The sequence below is a fragment of the Typopeltis vanoorti genome, chromosome 12, assembly GCF_054136105.1.
Source record: "Typopeltis vanoorti isolate ZY-2024b chromosome 12, IOZ_Tvanoo_1.0, whole genome shotgun sequence".
Taxonomy (NCBI): domain Eukaryota; kingdom Metazoa; phylum Arthropoda; class Arachnida; order Uropygi; family Thelyphonidae; genus Typopeltis; species Typopeltis vanoorti.
Window position 1 is genome coordinate 32,293,221 of NC_143560.1, and position 26,371 is coordinate 32,319,591.

The window sequence follows — 26,371 nt, forward strand, 5'->3', positions numbered from 1 at the left end:
ATATTGCTAAAAGATTACCTTCCTTTAGTAAACTCATGCTGTTTCTTGCAGAGTATAGCATGTCTGTCTACCATTTCTGTATGCGAGTTCTTACCAACTTCTCTGAAATCTTCAACACCAGACCAGAGATACTGATAGGTCAGTCGTTAGACCCATCAGTTTTTGCGCCACCCTCGAACAACATTCCTTCCATTCCTATGGTATCATTCCTGAGCTGAGACTCAAGTTATACAAATATATGAAAGGCCTATCCAGTTTGGCTGAACATTCCCATTCCTTTAGCATACATGCTTATATTTCATCTGTCCCTGTTGAAAAATTCTTATGCAGGTTATGCAGCAACTCTTCAACCTCATTCTCATGCACCTCTAACTGTTCATCCAGTGTAGTACTAGCAGTGTGCAACCTGTTACCTACACCTGGTTGATATATCTTATCAAAGTGAGCACTCATTAATTAAACAATCTCATTAGCTTTTCACACGTACCATCTGCATTCAGTAAAGTTATTCTTCCATATTCATTCTTTCTTTTGCTTGCAGCATAAAAAGTTTAATAAAAAATGTTTGAAAAATATTAAATCGATATAGCAAGGATTGTTTTAGAAAACAAAGAGTAAAAGCTAATAAATTAATAGACCAGGCCAGAAGAAAATTGTTGACATAAATTAAACCAAGTTTGATAGGAAACTATGACATTCACCTGTGCTAAATATTCATTGTATTGGCACATCTCTTGAAGTTTATTTTAAAAGGAGAGAGAGAATGATGATAAGATTTGTTAATTAGCATTTCAGTTTTATTTGATATATTAACATTTCAGTAGTTACTGTAAATTTATTTACATTTACAATATTTTTTCCTAATTGGCTTCCTGAGTTTTGGCTTTATGCATGGATTTTTATCTCTATCTGTTGCATAACATATTTTGATATTTTTAGGAGTGGACTCATATTTGTGCTATTGAAGATCTTTGTTATGTGAGCATGCGTAATGATGGCACAGTAGAAATCAGTAGGAGGAATGGTGTTCCAAGAGTAAGTTGAAGGCAGATCCTTTATTTTACATGCAAAAATCCATACTTGATTTTTGTCAATGTAATTACATGAATTTAGTAATGATAAATTGATTGAAATTTCATTAATGTAATCTGTTTAAATAAAGTACTATAAGTGTGAATGATATAATCACGTAATCACAAGAAAGATATTTATTTAACCAAATATTTCGGTCTGGAAATAGCAGACCATCGTCTGCTAAATATCTTTCTTGTGATTACGTGATTATATCATTCAGTCTTATGTCGCAAGTATCCTTAAAACAACAAGTACTATAAGTGTATAACAACTATACTTTGATAGGTTTCGCTATAAACTTATTTCATATGTACTTATCATCTGTGGTAAGTGTTAAATCCATATATGGGAACTGTTATTTTAAGATTGATTAACAGTTACCATATTTCTTTGAGTTTAAAAACTTTTTTAAAAGAACATGTTAAAAACTATTATATTATCAGATAATTTTAAACTTGCATGACTGCTTAAGAAGTTGGTATTCTGTTGCGTAGAGTTCATTACAGCATCACTTTTATGCTCAACTTGATAAGTGATAGGGTCAATATTTAGTCATATCAGTGAATTTTACAAATAATATGTAGTAAAATCTCTCAAATCCATCATTTTACTGACTGGTTATCTCTTGAAAATTGGCTGTTTTTTAAAATAGCCAGTTTTCAGACTTTTTATAATTTTAATACACAGTAGCATGGTTTAAATTATCACAGCAAGCCCTCACCTTATATCTAAGCATTCTGTATAAAAGGTAGAGATTTCTGGATATATATCAAATAGTTTCAGCATTATCATTTTAACTGTTATCTGAGAAAATACATCCCTCATTTTCTCTTTATTTATTTTATATTCAAGCAATATGTGCAAGAGAGAACAAAACATAATGTGTAAAAACCAAAAGAAAATTGAGTTACTTTTTGTTCTTCAACCAACAGGCTCCAGGACTGCAGGTTGGAATCCTGTCATGGCATATGTGTTTATCTTTAGCTGGGAAATGAATTTCATCACCCAGTGTGAGACCACTGCCATTCTTATTAGCGGCCTGATGTGGATCAAAAATTATGTAAAAATAATATATAAATAACATATATAATGTGTATATATATATATATATATATATATACACACATGCACATAAAATTAATAAAAATAGAAAAAAAATCTGTATCCCAGCTATTGGGAGGCTACAGATTTTTTTTCAAGTTTTAATTTGAAATTACATAAAAACATCCACTCACCTGTGGTTGTGTATTCTGTGTTGGTGCAACACCATGAGTCTCACTGTTGGGATCATTGTTAATCTATTAATGAGCATAAAGAATTATATCTTTTCAAATTTCTGTGTCTTAAAAAGGAGTGGTTCATTTGAAATCCTCTATGATTATCTCCATTAATTCCTTTAAATGAAAAACCATAAAGTAAAATAACAATTCTTTGCAGTCTTACACACTTAACAACCTCTAGTATGAATTAAAGATGCCATGAAATTATATTCTTGGTTTAATCCTTTATCCAAGTGTAGGCAAAAAGTTTGCACCTTAAATAATTTCAGGACTGGACAATTCGTATATAGAAGCTAATTAATGACTTTACATCACCTGTAATAAGGTGTGTCACCTTTTGGCTACTTGTATACGGAAATATGACTTCTGCATTACTTCAACTTTGGTATCACTTCTGAGTCTGGCTCCCACTGATAAGACATCAATAAAGGTCAAAACCAGTCTGGGTAGTGACCCTTCCCATAATGCATAGTATTATACATGTCTGTAAGGATGTGTGCTGTGCATTATGGGATAATAAAGCAAGTGAAGTCATTAGCTTCTATATACGAGTTGCCCAGTCTTGAAATTACTTCAGGCATAACCTTTGTTTGCTTATACTTGGATAAAGGATTAAACAAAGAATATAATTTCTTGGCATCTTTAATTTATAGTATAACCAAGTGAAAAAACTTCCAACCTTTAGTGTGGTTATTATTGTAAGAAGTGTGATATTTAATATCACACTTCTTAAAATATATGTTCTCTGAAGCATAAATGCTTCTTTGTGGAGTTCACACTCAGACTTACTTTCTTTCTCCAATTCTGTAGATCAAGCTGAAGAGATGCAGGTAGCAATCCTTCACAAAATGTCCATCTGTGCACCAGAATACATGATAACCTTCTTCACTCTTCAAACAGCCTTTGATCCTTAATCAGTTCTCCTGATAAATATACTGGTGTTATTTTTCTCTTGGTAAATCTGCCAATAATTTCACCAATTCTCAAGTCCTTTATCATCAGTAGTACAAAATAAGATGGCATACATGATTTCTTCTACTCCATTTTCTTAGGCTGAACTGTTTTTTTTTTTCTCTTCTGATCCCAACATCCGCTCCAGCTGAATAACTAAAATACTTCTTTCAGACATGAAATCCAAATCTTGGATTTCCGATGCCAGAGAAATCTAAGATAAAGTTCAGCATACTATGAATGCTCAAAACCAGAACTCCAGCATTCCACTGAGGCTACACTGTAGCATTCAGAAAGACAATCATCAAGTTCACATCAGACTATGAAAGGACAAAGTGTAGAAAACTTAGAGAACCTGGTTACTACAAAGTCTTCTGGTTTCGATAGCATCTCTCCTATTGTACTCAAAAGTTGTACTCCTGAGCTAACACCTGCCTTCTATTGTCCCTTCAATCTTCTGTATTCAACTGACACCTATCCCATCTCATGGAAGTAAGTATATACAACCCAGAAACAAAAGCCTACCATCCAACTACTGATCAATTGCTATGACCTTAATCCTCTCAGTCATGGCTACCAGGTAGTCAACTTCTTCACTACCTGGGTAGCCCTCCAATTAGTCAGTGACCACTAGCTTTAATTCTGCCAATTGAGAATCCATGTCTGATCTCATAGTCTGCATCACCTATCCCACAGGACACATGCCATGGAAAGGTTCAGAGAAATGTGTACTGTCACTTTTGACATTTCCAGAACTTTTCATCATGTTTGGCAAAGCCTGCTTTGCAGACTGTCTTCCTTAGGTTTACCTGCCACCCTCTGCAACTGGATAGCTAACTTTCTCTCTGATTGTTCACTGTATTGTGGCAATGGCACCCACTCTATGAGGTATGCCAACAATGCAGGAGTGCCTCAGGGCTCCATACTATCACCTACTCTCTTTCTCTTATACATAAATGACCTGCTCTCAATCACCACCAATCATATCCACAACTTTGCTGAGGTAGCACTCTCCATTCATGCTACTCTTTTGATAAAGCATGTAGTTTTCTCAGACATTCCTAACAACAAGATCATCTTCAAGGGAGCAATCTGGCTTTATTCTGTCTATCACTGATTTATTGGTTTGCTTTGCAGTCCATGGTATTCTTAGTAAGCATCTCCAAACCCATAATTCAAATGCATCTATCTTTCTTCTTTCACTCTTTCTCGGGATCCAACTTTCACATCCATACAGTACCACAGGGAATACCATTGCTTTCACAATTCTGATTTTTGTTGCGAGGCTAATATCTTCATCTTTAAAGATCTTGCTTAAATTTGCCATTGCTTTCTTTCCGAGTAATCCTCTTCTAACTTCTTCAGTACAATACCCATCTTTATCAATTCAGGATCCTAGGAGCACAAAATTGTTAACTACTTCCATTTTCTCCCCATCTATTTCAAAACCATTAAGTTCACATGTTGCCGTAACTTTTGTCCTTTAGAGGTTACGTTTAAGGCCATATTTAGCACTTTCTTCTTTAACTTTCATAATAAGTTCTTCCAAATCTTCTTTGCATTCTGCTAGCAAGGTGGTATCATCTGCATACCTCAAATTATTAATATTTCTTCCACCAATTTTAATTCCAACTGAAGACTCCACCAGCCCTGCCATTCTTAAAATGTATTCACTGTACAAGTTAAACAGGTATGGAGATAAAATTAATCCTTGTTGCACCCCTTTACCGATTGTGAAATATTCAGTTTCTCCAAGATCTATTTGGACAGTAGCTTCTTTTTCATAATAAAGATTCCTCAGAAGGTGATAATGAAATGCTCTGGTACTCCCATTGTTCTTAACATGTTTCACATGATCTACAGAGTCAAAAGCCTTACTATAGTCAAGGAAACAAAGACATTCTTTTGATATTCTTGTGCTCTTTCTGTTATCCATCTCACATTGGCGATCTGATCTCTTTTTCAGATCGCCTCTACTTTTACGAAATCCTTTCTGGCATTTCTCTTTTCATGAATGGTTCCAGTCTTTTCTGAATGATCTTAAGTAAGACTTGACTTGCATGAGAAATCAGTGATATAGTTCTGTAATTTTCACACTCTCTTGCATCGCCTTTCTTCAATAAAGGTATATAAACTGAATTTTTCCATTCCCTAGGCCAGGGTTTCCCAAATTGTGTTCCATGGAACACCAGTGTTCTGCAGAAAGTGAATAAGTGTTCCATGATGTCAGTGACCAAGCCGTGTATTTTTAAACAGGGAAGGTCGCCGATTACAACAATGGGCGGCATATCCTCTGTTCTCAAAACTGAACGAAATAACATCTCTGTTGCAAATGTTAGTGACCAATCAGCAAGGAAGTATAAAGAAAATTTTTGCACTGAAATTGAAGATCAAGGTATCTGGTTCTCAAATCTGGTAATACTGAATACTTTCTTCGCAAGTTCATATTGTAGGGTGAAATTGCTTGTTTCGAAACCATAGTGCCATGATTTTTTAAAAGTAATAGGCCCTACAGAATTAAATTTTAATATGAATAAGAGACAAGGGACTCTGTTTAATTTTTGTGTTAAGGAATCTCTTATTGAAGGTGTTTGTGATGCAACAGATAGTGATTCATCCATCTCCAGCCTACAAAGCGATCTCCAGGATGTACAAAAGGAAGGGAAAACTACCAGCACACAGGAGAAAAAGTCTGCATTCACTCATGAGTACTTATAATAATATTATAAATTTTTGGTGATCAGAATGGGATATGTCAATGAAAATCAGCACAAATTAATTTAATGATGTTGGCCTGAGGAAACTACAATATGCTACAAGATTTCATTAGGCCAATGATTGATAACTGATTTAAATGTAATTTTATATTTGTCTACACCGTATACATAAGTGTACTAATACTCTTTATGATTATGCCATAATTAATTATTAATTATGTCATAATGTATTAATAATTAATTACTTATCAATACATTACAGATTAACCAAGATGTTCCACAAAAATTTCAGGATTTGTGCAGTGTTCCATCATAGGAAAAACCTGGGAAACGCTGTCCTAGGCCATGTGGTTGTGATCCAAATTCGCTGACATAGAGCTGTTAAAATTTTAACTGCCTCTTCTCCCAGGGCTTTGAGCAGCTCAATAGGTATTCCATCCCCCTCCTGGTGCTTTCTTACTGGATAGCTGTTGCAGTGCTCACCTCACTTCACTCTCCAGTGGTATACTGGCTCCTGTTTCATGCTGCTTAGCTAACGATATAAATCCATTTGTTTTATCTGCCATTGTTGGTGCTCTGTGATTTACCTGTCATTGTTGGTGATGTAGAGTGAAATTGCTTGTTTCACCCTACATCACCAACACAGGTGATGTAGGGTGAAACATTGTGATGAATACATCACGCTACACAGGTGATGATAAAAATATCGTCACCTTTTATAGTATCCTTAGGGGAAAGAATATCAACCAATTCTTCTACCACAGTAAAATTTTCATCACAAGCTCGAATAAATATGACTAATTGAGTCAGTCTACTAATATCCTTCATTCATTGACTACAATTGAAAAATTAAAGCAGCTTCATATTTTCTATTCACTGATATCAGTGGCAATTTCATTAATTCTTTCTGCACCTATATTTCTGGATAAAGAAATATTTTGGAAAGTTTTGACTCTTTTAGGACAAAGGATTTCAGCAGCTTTCACTATGCAACGTTTCATGAATTCACTTTCAGTAAAGCATTTTGAATGTTCAGCTATTAGTTCTGAAATAACATAGCTAGTTTTAATCACATTCTTATTGTTATTACAGATTTTTGTACATACATTTTGTTGTCTTTGAAGTGTAGATTTCTCAATTTATCTTCTCTTATTTTTCCGAAGTATTGATCGTACTCAGAGCAGTGTGTTTTGTAATGATGCTTCAAATTATATTCCTTGGAAACACTAATTTTGTGTCTACAACTTAAAACATAAAATCTTTTTTTTTTTTACTTCAGAAAAGTAATAATCTAATTCCTATCTTCTTCAAAAAATTCTGTGTTATACTGTTCCTATAAGATAAAATTAATAAGTTTGAAAACAAATTTCAAATCTATATTTTCATTTATAAATTTATAATTTTCTTACCTTGTATATGTTGCAGTAAAACCTTGATCCTCAATGAATATAAATTATAGTTATAATAATATGTATATTGTTGCATATGTATCGAGTTTCAGTGAATGCACTAATGAAAAACACGTGGAATTTAGCTTCTACTTGACTGTCGAGCGGTACTCTATCGCTGGCACAAACTACTTGCATGTCGAACATCACTCAACACGTGAATTCCCCTGACGTTTGAGTAGTCACTCTTCTGATTTTATATACAATAACTTTGCCATATTTTTCAACATACTAAAAGACACTGACAAGGTGAGATTCATTAAACCTAGTAAATTACACATGTATGATGGTGATCTCAAAAGTTCTCAGCCTAACAATGAAAAAAATGAATTTATAATTTCAAAATTATTTTGATTTTTCAACATAATTTCCCTTAAGACTAATATGTTTATTCCAGTGCCATTATCCCATCCTTGTAGTGGTTCTCAGTAAGATCTGCAAAATACCCTCTACAGCTGCAATGACCTCTTGATTCGAAGAAAAACACTGGCCAGCGAGGAAGATTTTTAGTTTTGGGAAGAGATAGAAGTCAGAGGGAGCCAAATCTGATCTGGGGAATAGGGTGGATGTTCCAACAATTCATAGTGCAGATCCCTTAATTTTCCCATTACCAAAACACCTTTGTGGGCATTTGCATTGTCCTGATGAAAGATGATTTTTTTCTTCTGCAAACTGGGTCTTTTCTCACGAATTTTTTCGTCTAGTCTGGTTAAAACATCGGAATAATATTTCCCAGTTATTGTTTTACCCTTTTAGATAATTAATAAACAAAATGTCTTTAGCATCCCAAAATACCGACCATGACCTTTCCTGCTGATGGAACTGATTTTGTCTTCTTTGCTGCTGAACAACCAGCTTCTATCCACTGTTTTGACTGCTGTTTGGATTCTGGTGTGTAATGGTGAATCCAAGTTTCATCCATAGTAATAAATCGATGCACAAAACAGTTTTATTCTTGTTAAAACGCTCCAAGCACTGTTCAGAGATTTTCACGCGAGTGCATTTCTGATCTGCTATGAGCATGCGTAGCACCCATCTTGCGCAAAGCTTTTTCATTTGCAATTTTTCATGCAAAATATATCTTACACATTCTTTTGAAATGCCTATATTCTCAGCAATTTCACGCACTTTGACTCACTGGTCATCCAATACCATATCGTGCACTTGATAATGATTTCTGGTGTTGTTACACTTTTTGGATGTCCTTCATGTGGATCATCTTCATGGCTGGCATGGCCACGTTTAAACTTGGCAGCCCATTTCTTAATTCTCGAAAATGAAGGAGGAATGCCTATAAACTTTTATGAACTTCGAATGAATTTCTTTTGGTGTTAAACCTTCTTTTACAAAGAATTTATAACTGCATGATACTCGATTTTATCTATTTCAAGGGATACAGACAACACTTTTACTTCAGACAGCTGTATAAAACAAGCTACTTGATAAAATGACTCAATTTCATATGGATGCTTATGACAAATGTACCAACTTAGAAAAAAAAAATCTTGCCAATAGTGTTGTCATCTATGGTCGAGGGTGAAACTTTTCAGACCACCCTCGTATATAACTTACCATAAAACTCTATTAATTGTTGGATTTGGCAGAACATAATATAGATAAATAAATACATCAAGTCATGTTTGATTGTATGGACAATAGATATTAGAATATTTCTAATATAAATTAAATAGTCAAGGTTAAAAGAAAATTTATGAATTTTAAAATTAAGTATTTTATTTGTTTATAATTTGATAAATATTTGCAAAATGTTGGCATAGACCACAGTTGAGAATGTTTGACATCACTGATCTTAAGCATTGTCTTGGCAGTCCTGACTTGAAATAATGATGGTAACAAACATTGTTTTAAGTTCTGAGACAGAGGTCAGGTCATCTTCCTGTGTGTGTGCATAATAAGCCAGTTCATAGCCACGTCACCTCATATAGATGTAATTGGAGATTTTCCTTAGGTAAACAGATGACTGCTGCTAATTTGATATATGGTTTAAGTATTTTTTAGGTGCACTTGCAGTTTTTTTGGATGTTCCCTGCATATATGAGATGGTGATGGTTTTGCTGTAAGCTTGTATATTAGGGGAGGGGTGAGTAGATTTGGTGATGTTTAGTATTTTATTTGTTTTATAGAGGTTAGAGCCATTGGCTAAAATCATGTAGCAAATGTAGAAGAATTCAGTGGCAGTAAGCTGTATCATTTAAATAGATAGCCCTGGTTCTGTGTGGTAGTATATTTAGGATATCATATTATTGGGCTGGATGATAGTGTGATTGCTTGTGTAAATATTTTCCAGTGTGTGTGTGTGTGTGTGTGTGTGTGTGTGTGTGTGTGTGTGTGTGTGTGTGTGTGTGTGTGTTCACCTTTTGTAAATGTAAAAAAGATAATGAATCATATGAAAGGTGTGTTACTAATGTATGTATTTAGAAAGGATGGACCGTTATTTGATTATTTTTGCTTTGTGAAGTGTATTTTAGGATGTTAGCTGTTTAAATACCCTAAAACTATATCTAATGTGTCAGGACTTGGAGCCAAATAGCAAACCACTCATCTATATAGGGCAGTCAGACCACAGATTTGAGTGCTTAGTTCTCACCTTAGTTCTCACCTCTATAGAAATTGTCTAAAAGGGAGAGGGTAGAACCCATCTGGTTCTTTTTGACTATTTTCATATTCTCTCCTTCGAGATTAATATTAAAAAAAAAAAAAAAAAGACAAGTCATTATCACCAATGTGGTTTGATAAAACTGAATAAAAACTAGCCATCCTGATCTCTTTTAGCTTGGAGGGAGAATCTCGTGTTATACTTATCAGTTTTATCTTCATACCACATTGGTAGTATGGCTTGCTGATTTTTTTTTATTTAAAAAAAAAAAAAAAAAAAAGGAGCAAGCCATACTACCTATGTCTGAATATTGCCAAAATTGTTGCAACTTATTGGGAAAGTTTTGACAACTTGTTGGCCTGGTTGGCTAGCATATAGCATTTATGGTTTTCAATCAGTAGTCTGTAGATGGTATATAAATTTCATTGCGTTGTGTGGGATTAACACCCTGTTTACTTGAGACTGGCATGAAAATTTTCATGTTTGGTCCTTAGGGCATAGTGCCCAGATTATCTATCCATTCTGCCCATGGTACTGAATATGTGTGATAAATAAATAAATTCCATGTGATGATACAGCGTTTCCCCTTTTTACGGGAGTTCATGGTACCATCTAGCCCCCCCCCCAAATTTTATCCGGGCTCCGGAACTGACATAGGCTGACGAATCAGACCTTTGGCTGGGTCAGTAATCCTGACTGTAATCCGTGCATGTCCTCGGACCGATTTCCCTGCTTGCGGGATGAAAAACACCAGATTAAACTGGTGGAAGAAACCCTGCTTCCACACTCAAGACTGGCTAATTTGGCTATGGCTGAGGAAGATCCTTGAGCTCCTCACGTCATTGATGGGATTCGAACCTAGGACACTCCTTCCCCAGGCATATGGTTGCAAAGTGCAAAGCCACTAGGCTAGCTGCACTGACAGTATGTGATGAGTTTATACCCTATCATGGATGGAATTCATATTAAAAAAAAAATACACATAGATTCTCTGATTTTCTTGTCTTTCAAGAAAGCAAGCATTTTTATTTTATTTATTTATTTATTTTTTTTTACTGATACAAAGAAAACTGCAAATATAACAGAATATACTGGTCATTGCTATTCAAATACAAGCTGCATTCCATTAACATCAGGAATGAGAATGTTTTATGTATGTTCATATTTAATGCATTAGTGTTGGATCGCCCTTCCATAGTAGTAATAGTACATCCTGTCTTTTGATCTGCCATCGTATTTTAACGTTGTTCATCATGTTGGAGGCTTAATGGATTTTTTACAACACTCAAAAAGAATTAAAATAGAATTTAATACTTCCTATATTTCGTCCTAGTCACTAGGACATCTACGGGGATTACAAAAACAATTAATGTAACATATACACAAATAACAAACAATACTAAGCCCAACCACGTGAGTGACACTAAAGTCCTATCTAGGTAGAGTGCCCTCTAAGGGCAGTAGTAGGTGGCCTGGAATGTAAGGTGGGAACTCTGGTGATGAGTGTTTCCCAAATCTTCGGAAGCTTAATGCAACCGTATTTATTGAGATTTGGTTGGTTTTTGAGAGCTGCTGCTGCTTCTAAGAAACGTCTCTCTTTCTTGAATTTGCTGTGGTGGAGCATGGTGGTTTTCTTCCATGATACCCTGTGGGTGGTGTCCAAAACATGGTCAGCCAAGCCTGAATGGCCATAGTTGTGTTTGAAGATGTACGACTTGTGTTCCTCTAGACAGATGGATGCTGATCTGCCTGTCTGTCCAAAGTACGCCAGCTTACAGGAACAGGGTACTTTGTAAACTCCAGGCAGAGAGAGAGAGGAGGGAGCTGATCTTTCGTAGAACGGATAAGGGTAGCAAGTTTGCGGTGGGGCTTATATGCTGTGTGTAGGTTGTACTTTTTTAGTATCTTGGCTATTTTTTCGGATGTGCCACGGATGTAGGGTATGGTGATGGCATTTTTAAAATCTTGTTGACGAGAAGGACGGGGAATGGGGGAGGAGTTGATTATTTTTTTGATACTGTGATCGCTGTAGCCATTGGAGAGGAAAGTGCTGTGTATGTGGTTAAGCTCAGTAGTGAGGGCGGTTCCACTGGAACAAAGATTGTGGGCTCTCTTGGTAAGGGTTTTAATAATGCCATATTGTTGAGAGGGGTGGTGGTGGGAGAGTTTGTGAATGTATCTGCCTGTGTCTGTGGGTTTTCTGTATACGGTGAAGGTAAGTGTATCATTAGGCAGGCGTGTGACTAAGGTGTCTAGGAAGGGTAAACAATTGTTCTTTTCCTTTTCCATAGTGAACTGGATTCTTGGATGTAGACTATTGAGATGACTGAGGAAGGAGTCTAACGTGTCTGGGCCATGAGGCCAAATAGAGAACACATCATCTACATATCTTAGCCAGATAGAAGGTTTGAGTGGGGCTGAGTCTATGGCTCGTTTTTCGAAATCTTCCATATAGAAATTGGCAAGGGGGGGTGAGAGGGGGGAACCCATGGCAGTTCCCTCTATCTGCTTGTAGATTTTGTTGTTCCAAGAGAAATACCCAGAGTTATTTTTTTATTTTATTTTATTTTTTTATTATTTTTTATTATTATTATTATTATTACGGGTATCTCCATGGAGTCAGTAGACTCATCGTGGGAGACCCAAGCTAGCAAAACAATATCTGTCATATCTCTTCTTGAATTCATTTACAGATGAAGAGCTCACAACAAAGTCAGGCAATGAATTCCACTCATTCACCACCCTCCAGGCAAAAAACCTTGTTCTGACACCTTTGTTAACCACACTCTTCTTTAATTTCCAGAGATGACCTCTTGTTCTTCCATCACTATCACACAGCTGAAACATTTCCCCTGCATCAATCCTATAAAAACCTTTTAGTAATTTGAATGTTTCTATCATATCCCCTCTTCTTCGCCTATCAACCAATCTCTGCAATCCACAAGCTCTCAATCTATTAATGTAGGGAGCATTTTTTATATCACTCACCAACTTGGTCACTCTTCTCTGAACCCTCTCCACAGCCTCCTCATCTCCAAGGAATCCAGGTGACCAGACCTGAGCACAGTAATCCAAATGTGGAAGTATCAATGCTTTATAAAGGGGAATAATAACCTCTTTATCTCTGGATGTCAGTGTGTTCCTCAACAACCAAGTAATCCTATGTGCAATCTTGGACACCTTAGCAATGTGTCCTCTGAACTTCATCTCCTTATCTACCAATACCCCTAAGTCCCTAGCCTCATCAATCTCTTGGAGTACCTTTCCATCGATGTAGTACACAGCTGGTAATCTTTTAATCCCAAAATGCAAGACTTTACACTTTTCCACATTGAACTGACATCCATTTTCTTTTGCCCATTTTACCAGCTTATTTAAATCCTCCTGCAAACTTTCAACATCAGCTTGATTTTTTATTGCACTACACAACTTTGCATCATCAGCAAACAACTGAATATCTCCCTTTAAGCCGTTTCCTATATCATTTATATACAAATTAAACAACATTGGCCCAAGCACAGAGCCCTGAGGCACACCACTGGTCACCTGCCTCATTCTGGACTCGGCTCCTCCATACATCACCTTATGGTATCTCTCCCTGAGCCATTCTCCTATCCATATCACCAATTTAATATCCATTCCCATCTGCTCCAATTTGCGTAACAGTGTTCTATGGGGTATCCTGTCAAAAGCCTTAGCAAAATCCAGAAGTACCACTGTGTAGCCAGTTCCCTTGTCCAACTCTGATGTTATTCTATTATGGATAGTTAATAGATTGCTAAGGCAGGATCTACCTTTAACAAAACCATGTTGGCCTCTATAGAGTATCATATCCTGATCCACCCATTCTTGAATTTTGTCTTTAACCAACTTTTCCAATACTTTTACCACTACTCCTGAGATGGTGATTGGTCTGTAATTCAATACTGCAGTTTTAGAGCCACCCTTATGCAAAGGAACTACTTTGCCTAACTTCCACTCCCTAGGGACCATACCAGAGTTCAAACTTAAATTAAATATCCAGGTAAGAGGGGTTGACAATTCATTTGCACATTCACGCAACACCCGAGCTGATATTCCATCTAAGCCTACCGCAGTGTTTGCATTTAAGTTTCGCAATATATTTAATACCTCTGATTCTTTAGCTTCAATTCTCACATTAGGTATTGCTATAGGTATAGAGATATCCTCACTTGGGTGATAGACTTTTGAGAAGTGATCACTCAGTAACTCGACTATTACATCTGATTTTGTCACCTCAATACCATCAGCACCCACTAAGGTTATCCTTCCGAAGTCATTCTTCCTCTTACTTGCCACATAGCGGAAGAACTCTTTGGGATTACCCTTGATCTCTTTGGCTAAGGTCTTCTCATAATCTGATTTAGCTTTTCTTACTATGCTGGTAACCTTCCTAGCTTGAGCCTTGTACTGCTCATGGGTGTCCTGATCGCCCTTCTCCTTGTAAATTCTCCATAACATTTTCTTTTTTTGTAGTTCAAGCTTGATACTACTGCTCATCCATCTAATGCCTGCCTTGTTTGACCTCCTGACCATGGGGACACAATCTGATATTGCTTTCCTCAGATACCCGCTGATTTTATCCCAAGCACTGCTAACATCTTTCCCTTGCAATATGTTCTGCCATGGGATGGCTGCAAGCTCACTCCGAAGCTTGTTATAATTGCCTAACCTGTAGTTTCGTACATACCCCTTCTTAATAGAAAAATCCACAGATTTTGCAACCTCCCAAGTCAATACCACATGATCGCTTTCACCAACTGGAGGTAACGAGGTCACCTTACTTAAGCATATAACCTCTGAACCAATAACCAGGTCCAACACTCTCACACCACGTGTCCCTTCAGTTACGTGCTGTTTCAAGTAATTATCTCGTAGCAGATGTATGAACTCCATTTCCTTTTTGCTACGTGATATTTCCTCCTTCCAATTGATATCACCATAATTAAAATCCCCCATAATAATCACTAAGCCTTCACTCATTGCACTAAGTTGCTGATGCATGAATTCAATATCTCCCCCTGTACTCCCTGGCCTATAGCAGCATCCAACTGTATATTTGGTTGCGTTGGTCACTATTTCGCACCAGACTGCCTCAAATGAACTCTCATTCACATGTCTATCATCATGATATACTACTTTCTTTGGCTGCAACACATCAGCTATCATCAACAGTACTCCTCCTCCTGTTCTATCTTCTCTATCCTCCCTGAAAATACTGTACCCATCACATTCAATTCCAGTGACCACATCTTCTGCTGACAGCCAAGTTTCACTAATGCCTACAACTTTTGGTGAGATTTCACTGACTAATGCCAAAAATTCTTCTCTCTTATTTCGAATGCTTCTAGCATTGGTATACAAAAATTGCAGATTCCCTCTAGATCTTGTACCGGCTTTAGAACTGATATATAAGTCACTAACTACCGTAGTCCTATGCCAATTTTTTTCCCCCTCTCTTCTGCAATTTATTCTGCCTATAAGGATCAATAAATACACAATCAGTGCTAAAGTTTCTCTCTCTTACACTCAACCTTTTCAATATTTGTTTCCCTGCCCAATAACTTCAACCTGTTCAGAAAACAATAACTTCTTCAATCTCTTATGTCCTTCCATGTTAAGATGCAGTCCATCTCTAGCATACAACTGCCTTTTTCCTTCAAACACACTCCAAACATCAACAAACTCCAGACCTCTTTTTCTGCACATTCTTGCAATCATATCATTCATTATCATTGCTCGTCTACTTAACTCGTAATTGTCAAAACGAGGCAGCACACACACTATTCTCCCATTGACACTTTTCCTCTTCACAATATCTAATAATGTTCTTAAATCTTTTCCTACCCGATTTATACTACCTCTCAGGTCATTCGTACCCACCATAACTATCATCTTGTCTGTTTCATGCCCTCTCTTTATTGCTAAAGCCACTCTTTCTATTGTACCATCAGCCAAGCACTCCTCATGCATACCACTCTCCATACCCTTAATCATAGAATCACCATATATTTTACCACTATTAACTTCATTCAAGTTCACACTCATGGACTCATTCTCTACACTATTCAGCATGACTCTCCCAGCTTCATTACTCAACTCTCTATTACTTACCCCCCCACTCTCACTACATCTCATTTCTTCTTGGCTACTTGTGGTTTTATTATGTTGACTCCCAATCACTCCCATACTATTTATTACTGAATCATTCACCAAAGACTCACCCATATGTAATCCTGTTCTAGTTACTTCAGCTAAAGTAATCTCTATAGTCCTAATTTCTCTGTTTAACACATTAAACTCAGCTTTAACTTCCAGTATCTCCTTACCGATCACTTCCACTTCCTCATGAAGAAGATGAAGGTCATTTTTCATTTTCATAAACTCCCGCCGAAGTTCTTCCACTACGGTCCCGATGTCAGCTTCCATTCCTAAACGCTCCAGCCTATCCCGACACTTCTCACATACGTCGACATTTTCTTTCTTTTCATTTTGCCAGACCGACCACAGATCCTTCACATTTTTCGGTGCATACATGTAGCAGTTTCCGCAACGCATCCATTGCGAAAAATCTAACGCTGAGCCAGCCTTTTGTGTAGTAGTAGAAGTCCTGCGCGCCACTGACGTACGTTTCTTGTTGGACGCCATCTTTACACGTTGATATAGTGATACAAACGGCAGTGAAAACACAATATATACACCACAGTTCTAAACAATAATACCACTGAAGGACACTTGTTTCTAACCGATGCACAATTTTAGCACAATTTGTGACAAAAAGCCACACTATATTTAACTTTAAAAACACGTTTTCTAGACTAGCTAAACTCGACCGCCACATTTACCAAGGACACTAGCGCCACCTCCCGACGAAGTAATGCCCGGCTGGCACGGTTATATATACGAAGTGCTTTTTTGGAATGGAAATTGCTCTTCATTTTAACGCAGTTTGGTATCACTCTTGTATCCCGACATCGTTTTAAAAAGGCCAGCCTATTTAGTTGCCTAGATAGTCGTAGTTTTGACTTACCGTATTGCTTGGATTTCCATGCTAATTCTTCTCCATGGATGATTAGAATACGTGTGTAGAGGCTTAAGTGCTGTGAGGACATCATGTTGGAGGCTTAATGGATTTTTTACAACACTCAAAAAAAATTAAAATAGAATTTAATACTTCTTATATTTCGTCCTAGTCACTAGGACATCTATGGGGATTACAAAAACAATTAATGTAACATATACACAAATAACAAACAATACTAAGAGTTAATGGCAAAGGAAAAGAGATCTAAGATGTCAGAGGGAAAAACGTTTTCTAAGAGAGATAAGGTGTCAATTAAGGGAATATTGGTAAACAAAGAGGAGATATCAAAGCTTACCAATATGTCTGTCTTATTCAAGGTTAAATTTTCTGTGAGGGCTTTAAAGTGGGTCGAGTTTTTTATATAGGAAGGGGACCTTCCGGTGAGGGGGATCAGAGAGTTGGCCAGCTGTTTAGATAGTCTATAGCAAGGTGCATTGGTGGCATTTACTATAGGCCTGAGTGGGGAATTGGGTTTGTGGATTTTTGGTAAACCGTATATTTCGGGGGGGGGGAGCGAAAAGGTTTAAGTTTTTTCGTGACGTCAGGGGGCCAGGAAGATACTTTTTTGAGTAAGATTTTTAGTTTCTTAGCTTGTGTTTTTGTGGGGTCGTGTTCTAGCGGGATGTAGGTAGTGCGATCGTGGAGGATAATGTTCATTTTACGATTGTATTCGCTGGTATTAAGAACGACTGTGGCATTACCCTTATCCGCTCTGGTGATGACGATACTTTTTTCTTTACGTAGTTTCAGGAGAGCTGTACGTTGGGCATATGATAAATTACTTTTTGGCAGCGAAAAATGTGCGAGGATGTTGGCTACGTCAAGTCTGATGTTGTTAGCTATCTCCGACGGTAAGCGACCGATTCCCCATTCGATGTTCACCATTACGTCAAGCACCGGCACTTCCTTCGGAGCGACGGCAAAATTACGGCTGAGGCAAAGGGCGCTGACGGCATCGTCGTTGAGCCTTTTGGAAGAGAGGTTTATTACTGTCTGGAGCGGTTGAATTTGTGGTTGTGGTTTGTTTTTCACAAGGTTGCTATATTTCTTGATGTGTTTATTTTTTATTTTTTGGAATTCTCTCTGTGTGGAAGTTTCCGAAATGCCAGAGAGAATCGACCAAAGTTCAGGGTTAAGCATGGTGGAGAGCTCCAAATGTAAGGAGCCAATGGCGGCATTCGTCACTGCAAGGGTAGCACGTGTAGAGGCGATTTGCTCGCGAAGTAATGCCCGGCTGGCACGGTTATATATACGAAGTGCTTTTTTGGAATGGAAATTGCTCTTCATTTTAACGCAGTTTGGTATCACTCTTGTATCCCGACATCGTTTTAAAAAGGCCAGCCTATTTAGTTGCCTAGATAGTCGTAGTTTTGACTTACCGTATTGCTTGGATTTCCATGCTAATTCTTCTCCATGGATGATTAGAATACGTGTGTAGAGGCTTAAGTGCTGTGAGGACATCATGTTGGAGGCTTAATGGATTTTTTACAACACTCAAAAAAAATTAAAATAGAATTTAATACTTCTTATATTTCGTCCTGGTCACTAGGACATCTACGGGGATTACAAAAACAATTAATGTAACATATACACAAATAACAAACAATACTAAGCCCAACCACGTGGGTGACACTAAAGTCCTATCTAGGTAGAACCTAGATAGAACCTATCCAGACAGTAATAAACCTCTCTTCCAAAAGGCTCAACGACGATGCCGTCAGCGCCCTTTGCCTCTTTTATTTACTCTCGCTTTCCGTTTATATACCTTCACTCCTTTTTCCCGCCAAAACTTGTTCTCACCGTCTAGCTTATATCAATTCCATCTCACGTCCATAATTCATGTGCTACCACGCTCGCTCTTTCTACTTTTAACTCCGTCTCCATGACAACAATTAGAGCAGTGCATAAGCATTAAATAACACTTTACCTTTACATACAGAAATAAAATAAAAGGATATTTTTCAATTCAAATAATATACAATTAAATATGATGAACACAAATCCTTCTACTATTAATATAGGAATAAATAAAATAATCTGAACGTTATTTTTATACAGAGTTCTTTCCAATATTTATACATATCTTAGATTAAATAATTAAATAAAAAAAACTCAAAGTTAATTATATGAATAATAGTTTATAACAAGAGATTTATATTAAATAATATCTACAAATGTAGCCTTTGATATGGTGGATTATGCTGGATTCTGAAAGGAGTATTAATAATTTTAACTTCTCTTCATTCAGAATCCGACGAAGGCTCACTCTTCCTCTGAAAAATTTTTCATTAAAGAAAAATTTTTCACATAAGGTCCATTGGTGGAGGAATCAGACTTACACTACCTTTTTTCTTGGTCTTAGGTAGTATCTGGTTTGAACAAATTTGCCTGTCGTATCACTACTTATACATTCTTCCCCTTTTTTATTTTTATTTAAAGCTCTGTCATTCTTATGATCTGGAGTAGCATAAGTCCTATATCTATAACTGGAAAATTGGTCGTCTGGGACAGGTTGTTCCTCCCTTTCATGAGTATTAGACCTTTTCTGTCATATGCTTAATCTCGTCAGTGCCTCTCCAGTAGTTATTTGTTCTGGGAGATTTCCCCTTTTTTCCCAGTACCCCTTCTATCGAGTCCCCAAGACAAACCAGTCGGTCAGGGCTGTTCCTAAATAACTTTAGTCTATTTGAATGAACGGTAAACATTTTTCCTTGGCTAGATGTCTCTCTTATCTTGAAGTTCACTGGGGATGTTTTTTCGATAATTTGATATGGTCCTGCAGCATTCTTCCCTAGCTTACCTCCCTTCCTGTTTCTAGGTTGTTGTTCTAGGAGGACTAGGTTTCCCGGTTTTAAATCCTTATATCGCCTTGATCTGTTTGCGTATGCCCTTGCCTTTTGCAAACTGTTGTTACTAGACTCCGCCACTAACTCATATACAATTTTGTTTTTCATTATCAGATTATTTATATATTCATCAGTGTCCGAGAATCCTGTGTTTACTCAAGCTACGAAAATCACTGGGGAACAACGGCTCAAACCCATATAATACAACAGCTGGGGCCTCTTTGATGGCTGCATGTAGAGCAGTTCTACATGCAAAGAAGGTGTGTGAGAGGTAATTATCCCAGTTTGATATTTGACTGCTAGCTAGTTTAGAGAGTGTCTGTTTGAGGGTTCTGTTCATTCTCTCACACATTCCGTTGCCTTGGGGGTGATAAGGGGTGGTGAATAGCTTTTTTATTTTCAGCAATTTGCACAACTGAAGCATGACTTCAGCTGTGAAGTTTGGGCCTTGGTCTGAAAGGAGAGTTTGGGGGGTTCCATACCTGGAGATAATTAATTTGAATAGTTTGTTTGCCACGGTTTGTGCAGTTTGATCCTTCATAGCTGTGGCCTCTGGGAATCTGGAGAACATGTCAATCACAACTAATATATATTTATTTCCTTTCGAACTAGTTGGAAGAGGACTAATGATGTCCATTGCTACAGCTTGAAAAGGACGCATGGGGGGAGGAAGGCTGGAGGGGGGGTTTCCACCGTGATTTGATCTTTTCTGACACAATAGGCATGAGGACACATAAGCCTCAACATCCCCCGCATTCCCTTCCACATGTATCTATCTTTTATTCTATTCCAGGTTCTATAGAAACCCTGATGACCTGCTAAATCCGCATCATGAAAGGTATGTAACTCGCAAGGGATCATAACTGTTGGAACTAATATTTTTTCTTTCCATTTTCCAGTGATGCCTTGTTTTGATAACAGAAGACCATCATTGTCTATGTGTAATGTATGGAGAAACGAATGCTCTACTGTGAGTTTCTCACCTTTCAAAGCTTTTTGATATACTCCCTTCTATACGGGTCTTGTTTTTGGGCCTCTACAATGATGGATTTTTCCCAATTTTGAAGATGTGGGGGTTTGTTCTTGTTTTCTTCCATCCCTTCGGTTTTGTGTATCAAGTTGATTATCCCACTATTTAAACAGTCGTTCTCCTCTGGCTCAGTGTCTAATGATCTGGATAGGTAATCTGCAACTACATTCTTTTTTCCTGGAATGTAATTTATTTCAACTTGAAACTCTTGTACCTCCAGAGCCCATCGAATAATCCTTTGATTCTTATCCTTCATGGAGGATAGGAAAGATAGAGGTTTGTGATCAGATCTTAGGATAACTTTCTGTCCCAACAACATATACTTAAACTTTCTGAGGACATGCACAATTGCCAGTGTTTCTTTCTCAATGACTGAATAATTTTTTTCAGAGGATGAGAGTTTCCTGCTGAGGAAAGCAATAGGCCTAAATTCTTCCCCTTCCTTTTGTTCTACGATGGATGCAATGGAATCATTTGAGGCATATGCTGAAAGGTAGAATGGTTTTCCAAGTTTGGGGTAAGTGAGGACAGGCGATTTAGTCAAGGCCAGGTTCAATGATTGGTAGGCATACTTTTGTTCCCTCCCCCTCAAGAAAACTTCACTCCCTTTTTGGTTAATTTTACAATAGGTTCCATCAATTTTGAGCACTCAGGAATGAATTTTCTGTAGAAATTTACCATTCCTACGTACCTCCGAACCTGTCTTACAGATATGGGGATTCTCGCCTTTAATATCGCAGTGATGTTCTCTTGAGTAGGGACTATTCCAGCCTCACTTACAACATGTCCCAGATACTCAACTTCCTTCATGAAGAACCGACATTTTGAGCATTTCAAAGAGAGTTGTGCCTTGCTCATCTTGTTTAGAACACCCAGTAGGATTTCTTTGTGAGTTTTTAAATCTGGAGAGTAGATCAACAAGTTATCTTGGAAAAGCATATGACTCCCTTCCCCAACATGTCTGAGAGAACAGAGTTCATCAGACACTGAAAACTCATGGCTGAGTTTCTGGCTCCTTGAGGAAGTCGACAGAGTTGATACTTTTGCCATCGTGTGGTGAAGGCAAAGTATTTCCTGTCTTCCTGCCTAAGGGGAATCTGAAAATAGCCAGAGTTCAGGTCTAATTTTGAGAAGTATCGTGCTCCCTCCAGACCTATTAACAATTCTTCGATGTTGCATATAGAGGGAAATCAATGGGCTTGGTGACTTTGTTAACCTCACGTAAATCCAGTATAAATCTCAGACTTCCATTAGGCTTCTCCACCAATATGAAGGGGCTGTTCCATCAGGAATTTGATCTTTCAATGATGCCAGCCTTTTCATAGTCTTGTAGCAGTGTCTGAAGTTTATCCATGTATTTAAGGGGGTCTGATATTGCTTAACACACACAGGTGACTCTGTTGTAATCTGGATAGCATGTTCTACCTTGTTAGTGCAGGACAATGAACTGATATCTTCGGTAAAAACACTAGGATAATGCTGGAACATCAAATGAATAAACTCCTCAATTTCTATTTTATCTTGTTCAGACCTCGATGAGCTGGTGGCATCGAGTAACAACTTCCTTTTTCTAACACTTAACTCTTCTTTGGAATTTATTACTTCTATTTCTAGAGCTTTACGTGCTCTTCTTTCATCTTTTGTCCTAAATCTTGGTTGATACTTCTTTCCACATAGTGATATAGTTCCCGTGGTAAAATCGCATATGAACTGGTGTTTCTCTAGGAAATCAAGACCCAAAATGATTTGGTCACTTGTGTCAGCAACCTCCGGGAGAACAAATAGATCATATGAGAAATCCACAGGAAAACAGGGTATGGAGAGTCTTGCTTTCACTCTCAAAATTGCTAACATCTCAATCTTAGTAATTCCAATTATTTTCACAGGACTTTGTAACCGGGTAGTGTTATCAGGGAACTTATCAATGGACCTTCTTGCCAAGGAAAAGGGGATGATGGACACATGAGCTCCAGTGTCGAGCAACATGTCACATGGGATTTCCTCAACCAATCCTCGTACAAGTGACAAGGGTAGTCTTCCCCTCACTTCTGCAGTTGCTACATTTTGCATCTTGTAGGTATTATAATTCAGTAAATCTGGTTCATTTCCTTTATAATGATTAGCATATTTAATCATTTCAAGATCTGTTGTCTGTTTTATATCTGACATAAGGGTTTCCCTTCCCTTCTCTCTGTACCACTGATGATCCTCTATCCATGCTTTTTTAATCAGTAAGACTTTATTGCCATTGAGGAGCTCTTGATAATCAGTATCTCTGTCATGAGAGCGTTTTAAATTGCACTTGAGAATGAATTGAAGAGGAGGGGACTACAATATTGCAGTCTTGCATTAATAATTGTCTCATGGAAGAAACCTGGGTCATTTCTTCTATTATTCTTTCTCTTTCCCTGGCTAAATTATAACACCCTTCCAAGTTTTTAGCTCGCCTTTTGTAGATTATTTCCCTTAATTTATCATGTAATCCAAATCTAAATTGTTGGAAGGTAATCCATTCCAGATGAGGTTTTTCCTCAGTGGAGGTTTTTATGGATTGAGCAATGGTCAACATCTATTAAAGTAGTTGGTTACATTTTCCTTATCACCTTGCACACATTTGTAAAACTGCCTCAAAGTTTGGATGGGACTCTTTTTATAAGAAAACTCCAAGATTAGCAATTCTTTAAATTTTGTGTAATCTGAGGTTTCTCTTAGAATTGGGGAGGAATGTAGGAAGCTTTTCGCTTTGCCTGTTAGTTTGGTTCTGAGTAAAATCAGCAACTGAAAATCAGTCCAAATTGTTGTTTCCCTAAGTTTTTCAATGAAAGAAAAGAAAGATAGTACATCATCTGATTCTTCTCCCGAGAATTGAGGAAAGAGCTGTTGGGGGTTCACTGTACGGAAAAATTCACTATCCTCCATTTTTGAGCTAGATGATACAGCCATAATAATCTATCAAACTAAATTCTTAACTACAATTTCAATTCTAAAATCTAAATTTACTTATTTCTTTGCCTGACTCTGATTCACAACCAATTCACAGTGATTTGCTTAATTTTGCTTTTAAAGTTTTTGGTATCAGTTCCTCTACTATTATCACACGAAATTTATTCATTTGCTTAACTTATTTTAGAGAAATCACATCCTGTCGACTGCGCCATTTTGTTGGATCGTCCTTCCATAGTAGTAATAGTACATCCTGTCTTTTGATCCACCATTGTGTTTTAACGTTGTTCTTTTTAAGGTTAATTAATTGTATGTTGATTAGTTTGGTTCTGAGTAAAATCAGCAACTGAAAGCCAAATATAGGGAAATTTCTATTATACTGCACCACCCTATATTCAGATTAGTCTATGCAAAATAGTGGAATCAAATATTAATTAACTTTTAACAGTCTGATTTTTATATATAGGCCGAGTTTAACATCAACATTTAAGGTTCTCGCTAGGTCCAATAATTTTATGAACGGTGCAGTGAAAAAGAATCGGGCTAACAACAAATTGAAATCAATAAAACAAAACATTTAATGCAGGGTTATATAATATAAACATAGGCATACTTTGGATACAAGATAATGCAAAATTAACTCTGTTCAACAACTCATAACATTCACTCAACTCTTGGTATCAAACATTGAGTTTTTAAAATCTGATTTCTCCCTAACAAACAAAGATAGTTCTAAAGTTCAATATCACTGAAATTCACAGCAAATATTGTAACAATTGTATTCTCTAATTATCCTTTAGTCAGAAATCGCATAGTTCAGTCATGAGGTAGTTATCACTTTAAGGGGGGGGACTATTAATCTTCTAGCTTCGGTTAATTTCAGCATAAGCACCGCAGTTAATATTAGGATTTAACAGGAGGAGTTAATTCTTATAACTTCACTCTAAAATGCTATAAAGTACAACTGTTCTTACCGGAATAAATCCTTGCACATATTATTCATTGAGGCACACTTAAAACTTTAGTTAACTATCACACTGGAGCTACACATTTCAAAAGTAATTTTCTTTAAAATAACTTAATCATTAATCTCAGCACATCACAAATGCAGACACACTTGCACTAGAAAATTCACTTATTCCTCATATACTACTTTGCAATAGAATCAGCTTTCCACTAATCTTCCTTGGAAGCTCTGGAATTCAACATTAACTTCAGAATTCCATATCAATATTCCGAGTAGTCAATTTATATCTCGATCCTTCGTAATCTAATTACAGCACTTAATTCTTATTACTACAGCCTCTTACTTAACTCTGTGCTGCTAATAAATAATTTCCTCATCTCTATTGTACTGTTCTAAGTGTCGTTACTGTGCTGAGTGTACCAACTGCACTCAGTCCCTAGTTCCTCAGTTCTAGTGCTGACTGCTCTGCTGACTCCTGACTGTTCGAGTCTCCGACTCCTCTTTTGTTTACTCTCGCTTTCCGTTTATATACCTTCACTCCTTTTTCCCTCCAAAACTTGTTCTCACCATCTAGCTTATATCAATTCCATCTCACGTCCATAATTCATGCGCTACCACGCTCGCTCTTTCTACTTTTAACTCTGTCTCCATGACAACAATTAGAGCAGTGCATAAGCATTAAATAACACTTTACCTTTACATACAGAAATAAAATAAAAGGATATTTTTCAATTCAAATAATATACAATTAAATATGATGAACACAAATCCTTCTACTATTAATATAGGAATAAATAAAATAATCTGAACGTTATTTTTATACAGAGTTCTTTCCAATATTTATACATATCTTAGATTAAATAATTAAATAAAATAAACTCAAAGTTAATTACATGAATAATAGTTTATAACAAGAGATTTACATTAAATAATATCTACAAATGTAGCCTTTGATATGGTGGATTATGTTGGATTCTGTAAGGAGTATTAATAATTTTAACTCTCTTCATACAGAATCCAACATTAGTAAAATATTGGCAATGAATGCTTCTTTCTGATTTTGTGACTGCCTTTATAATTGTAATTTTTCCAATGAAAAGTTGTTGCCACTTTTCAGTTACCTGAATCTGAATTAAGGTATATCTCCTTAAAAATAAATGAGGTAAGCATTTATAACTTCCTAGGAAAGATGGATTTCTCTCTCTCTCTCTCTCTCTCTCTCTCTTTGACACATACACACAGCAGAAGTGCTGTGATTAAAACTGAACCTAGTGCTGTTATACAAAAACAGTATGGTGCATTTGTAAGTTAATCCTTTAATGCCTTTATTACAGTTTAAAATATTTGCATGTCACTTATTTAAGGTATCTTAATATTATTTATTTAATCATAT

The 26,371-nt window shown here is 36.8% G+C and overlaps 1 protein-coding gene across 1 annotated transcript in view; it reads left to right on the forward strand.

The window, feature by feature from the left end:
- The window catches only part of hop (tyrosine-protein kinase hopscotch), a 251,815-nt gene that overhangs the window by 74,864 nt on the left and 150,580 nt on the right, over positions 1-26,371 (forward strand). Inside the window, exon 6 of the mRNA XM_090401853.1 lies at positions 940-1,035. Coding sequence (XP_090257979.1) covers positions 940-1,035 — 96 coding nt within the window. The remainder of the gene's footprint in view (positions 1-939; positions 1,036-26,371) is intronic.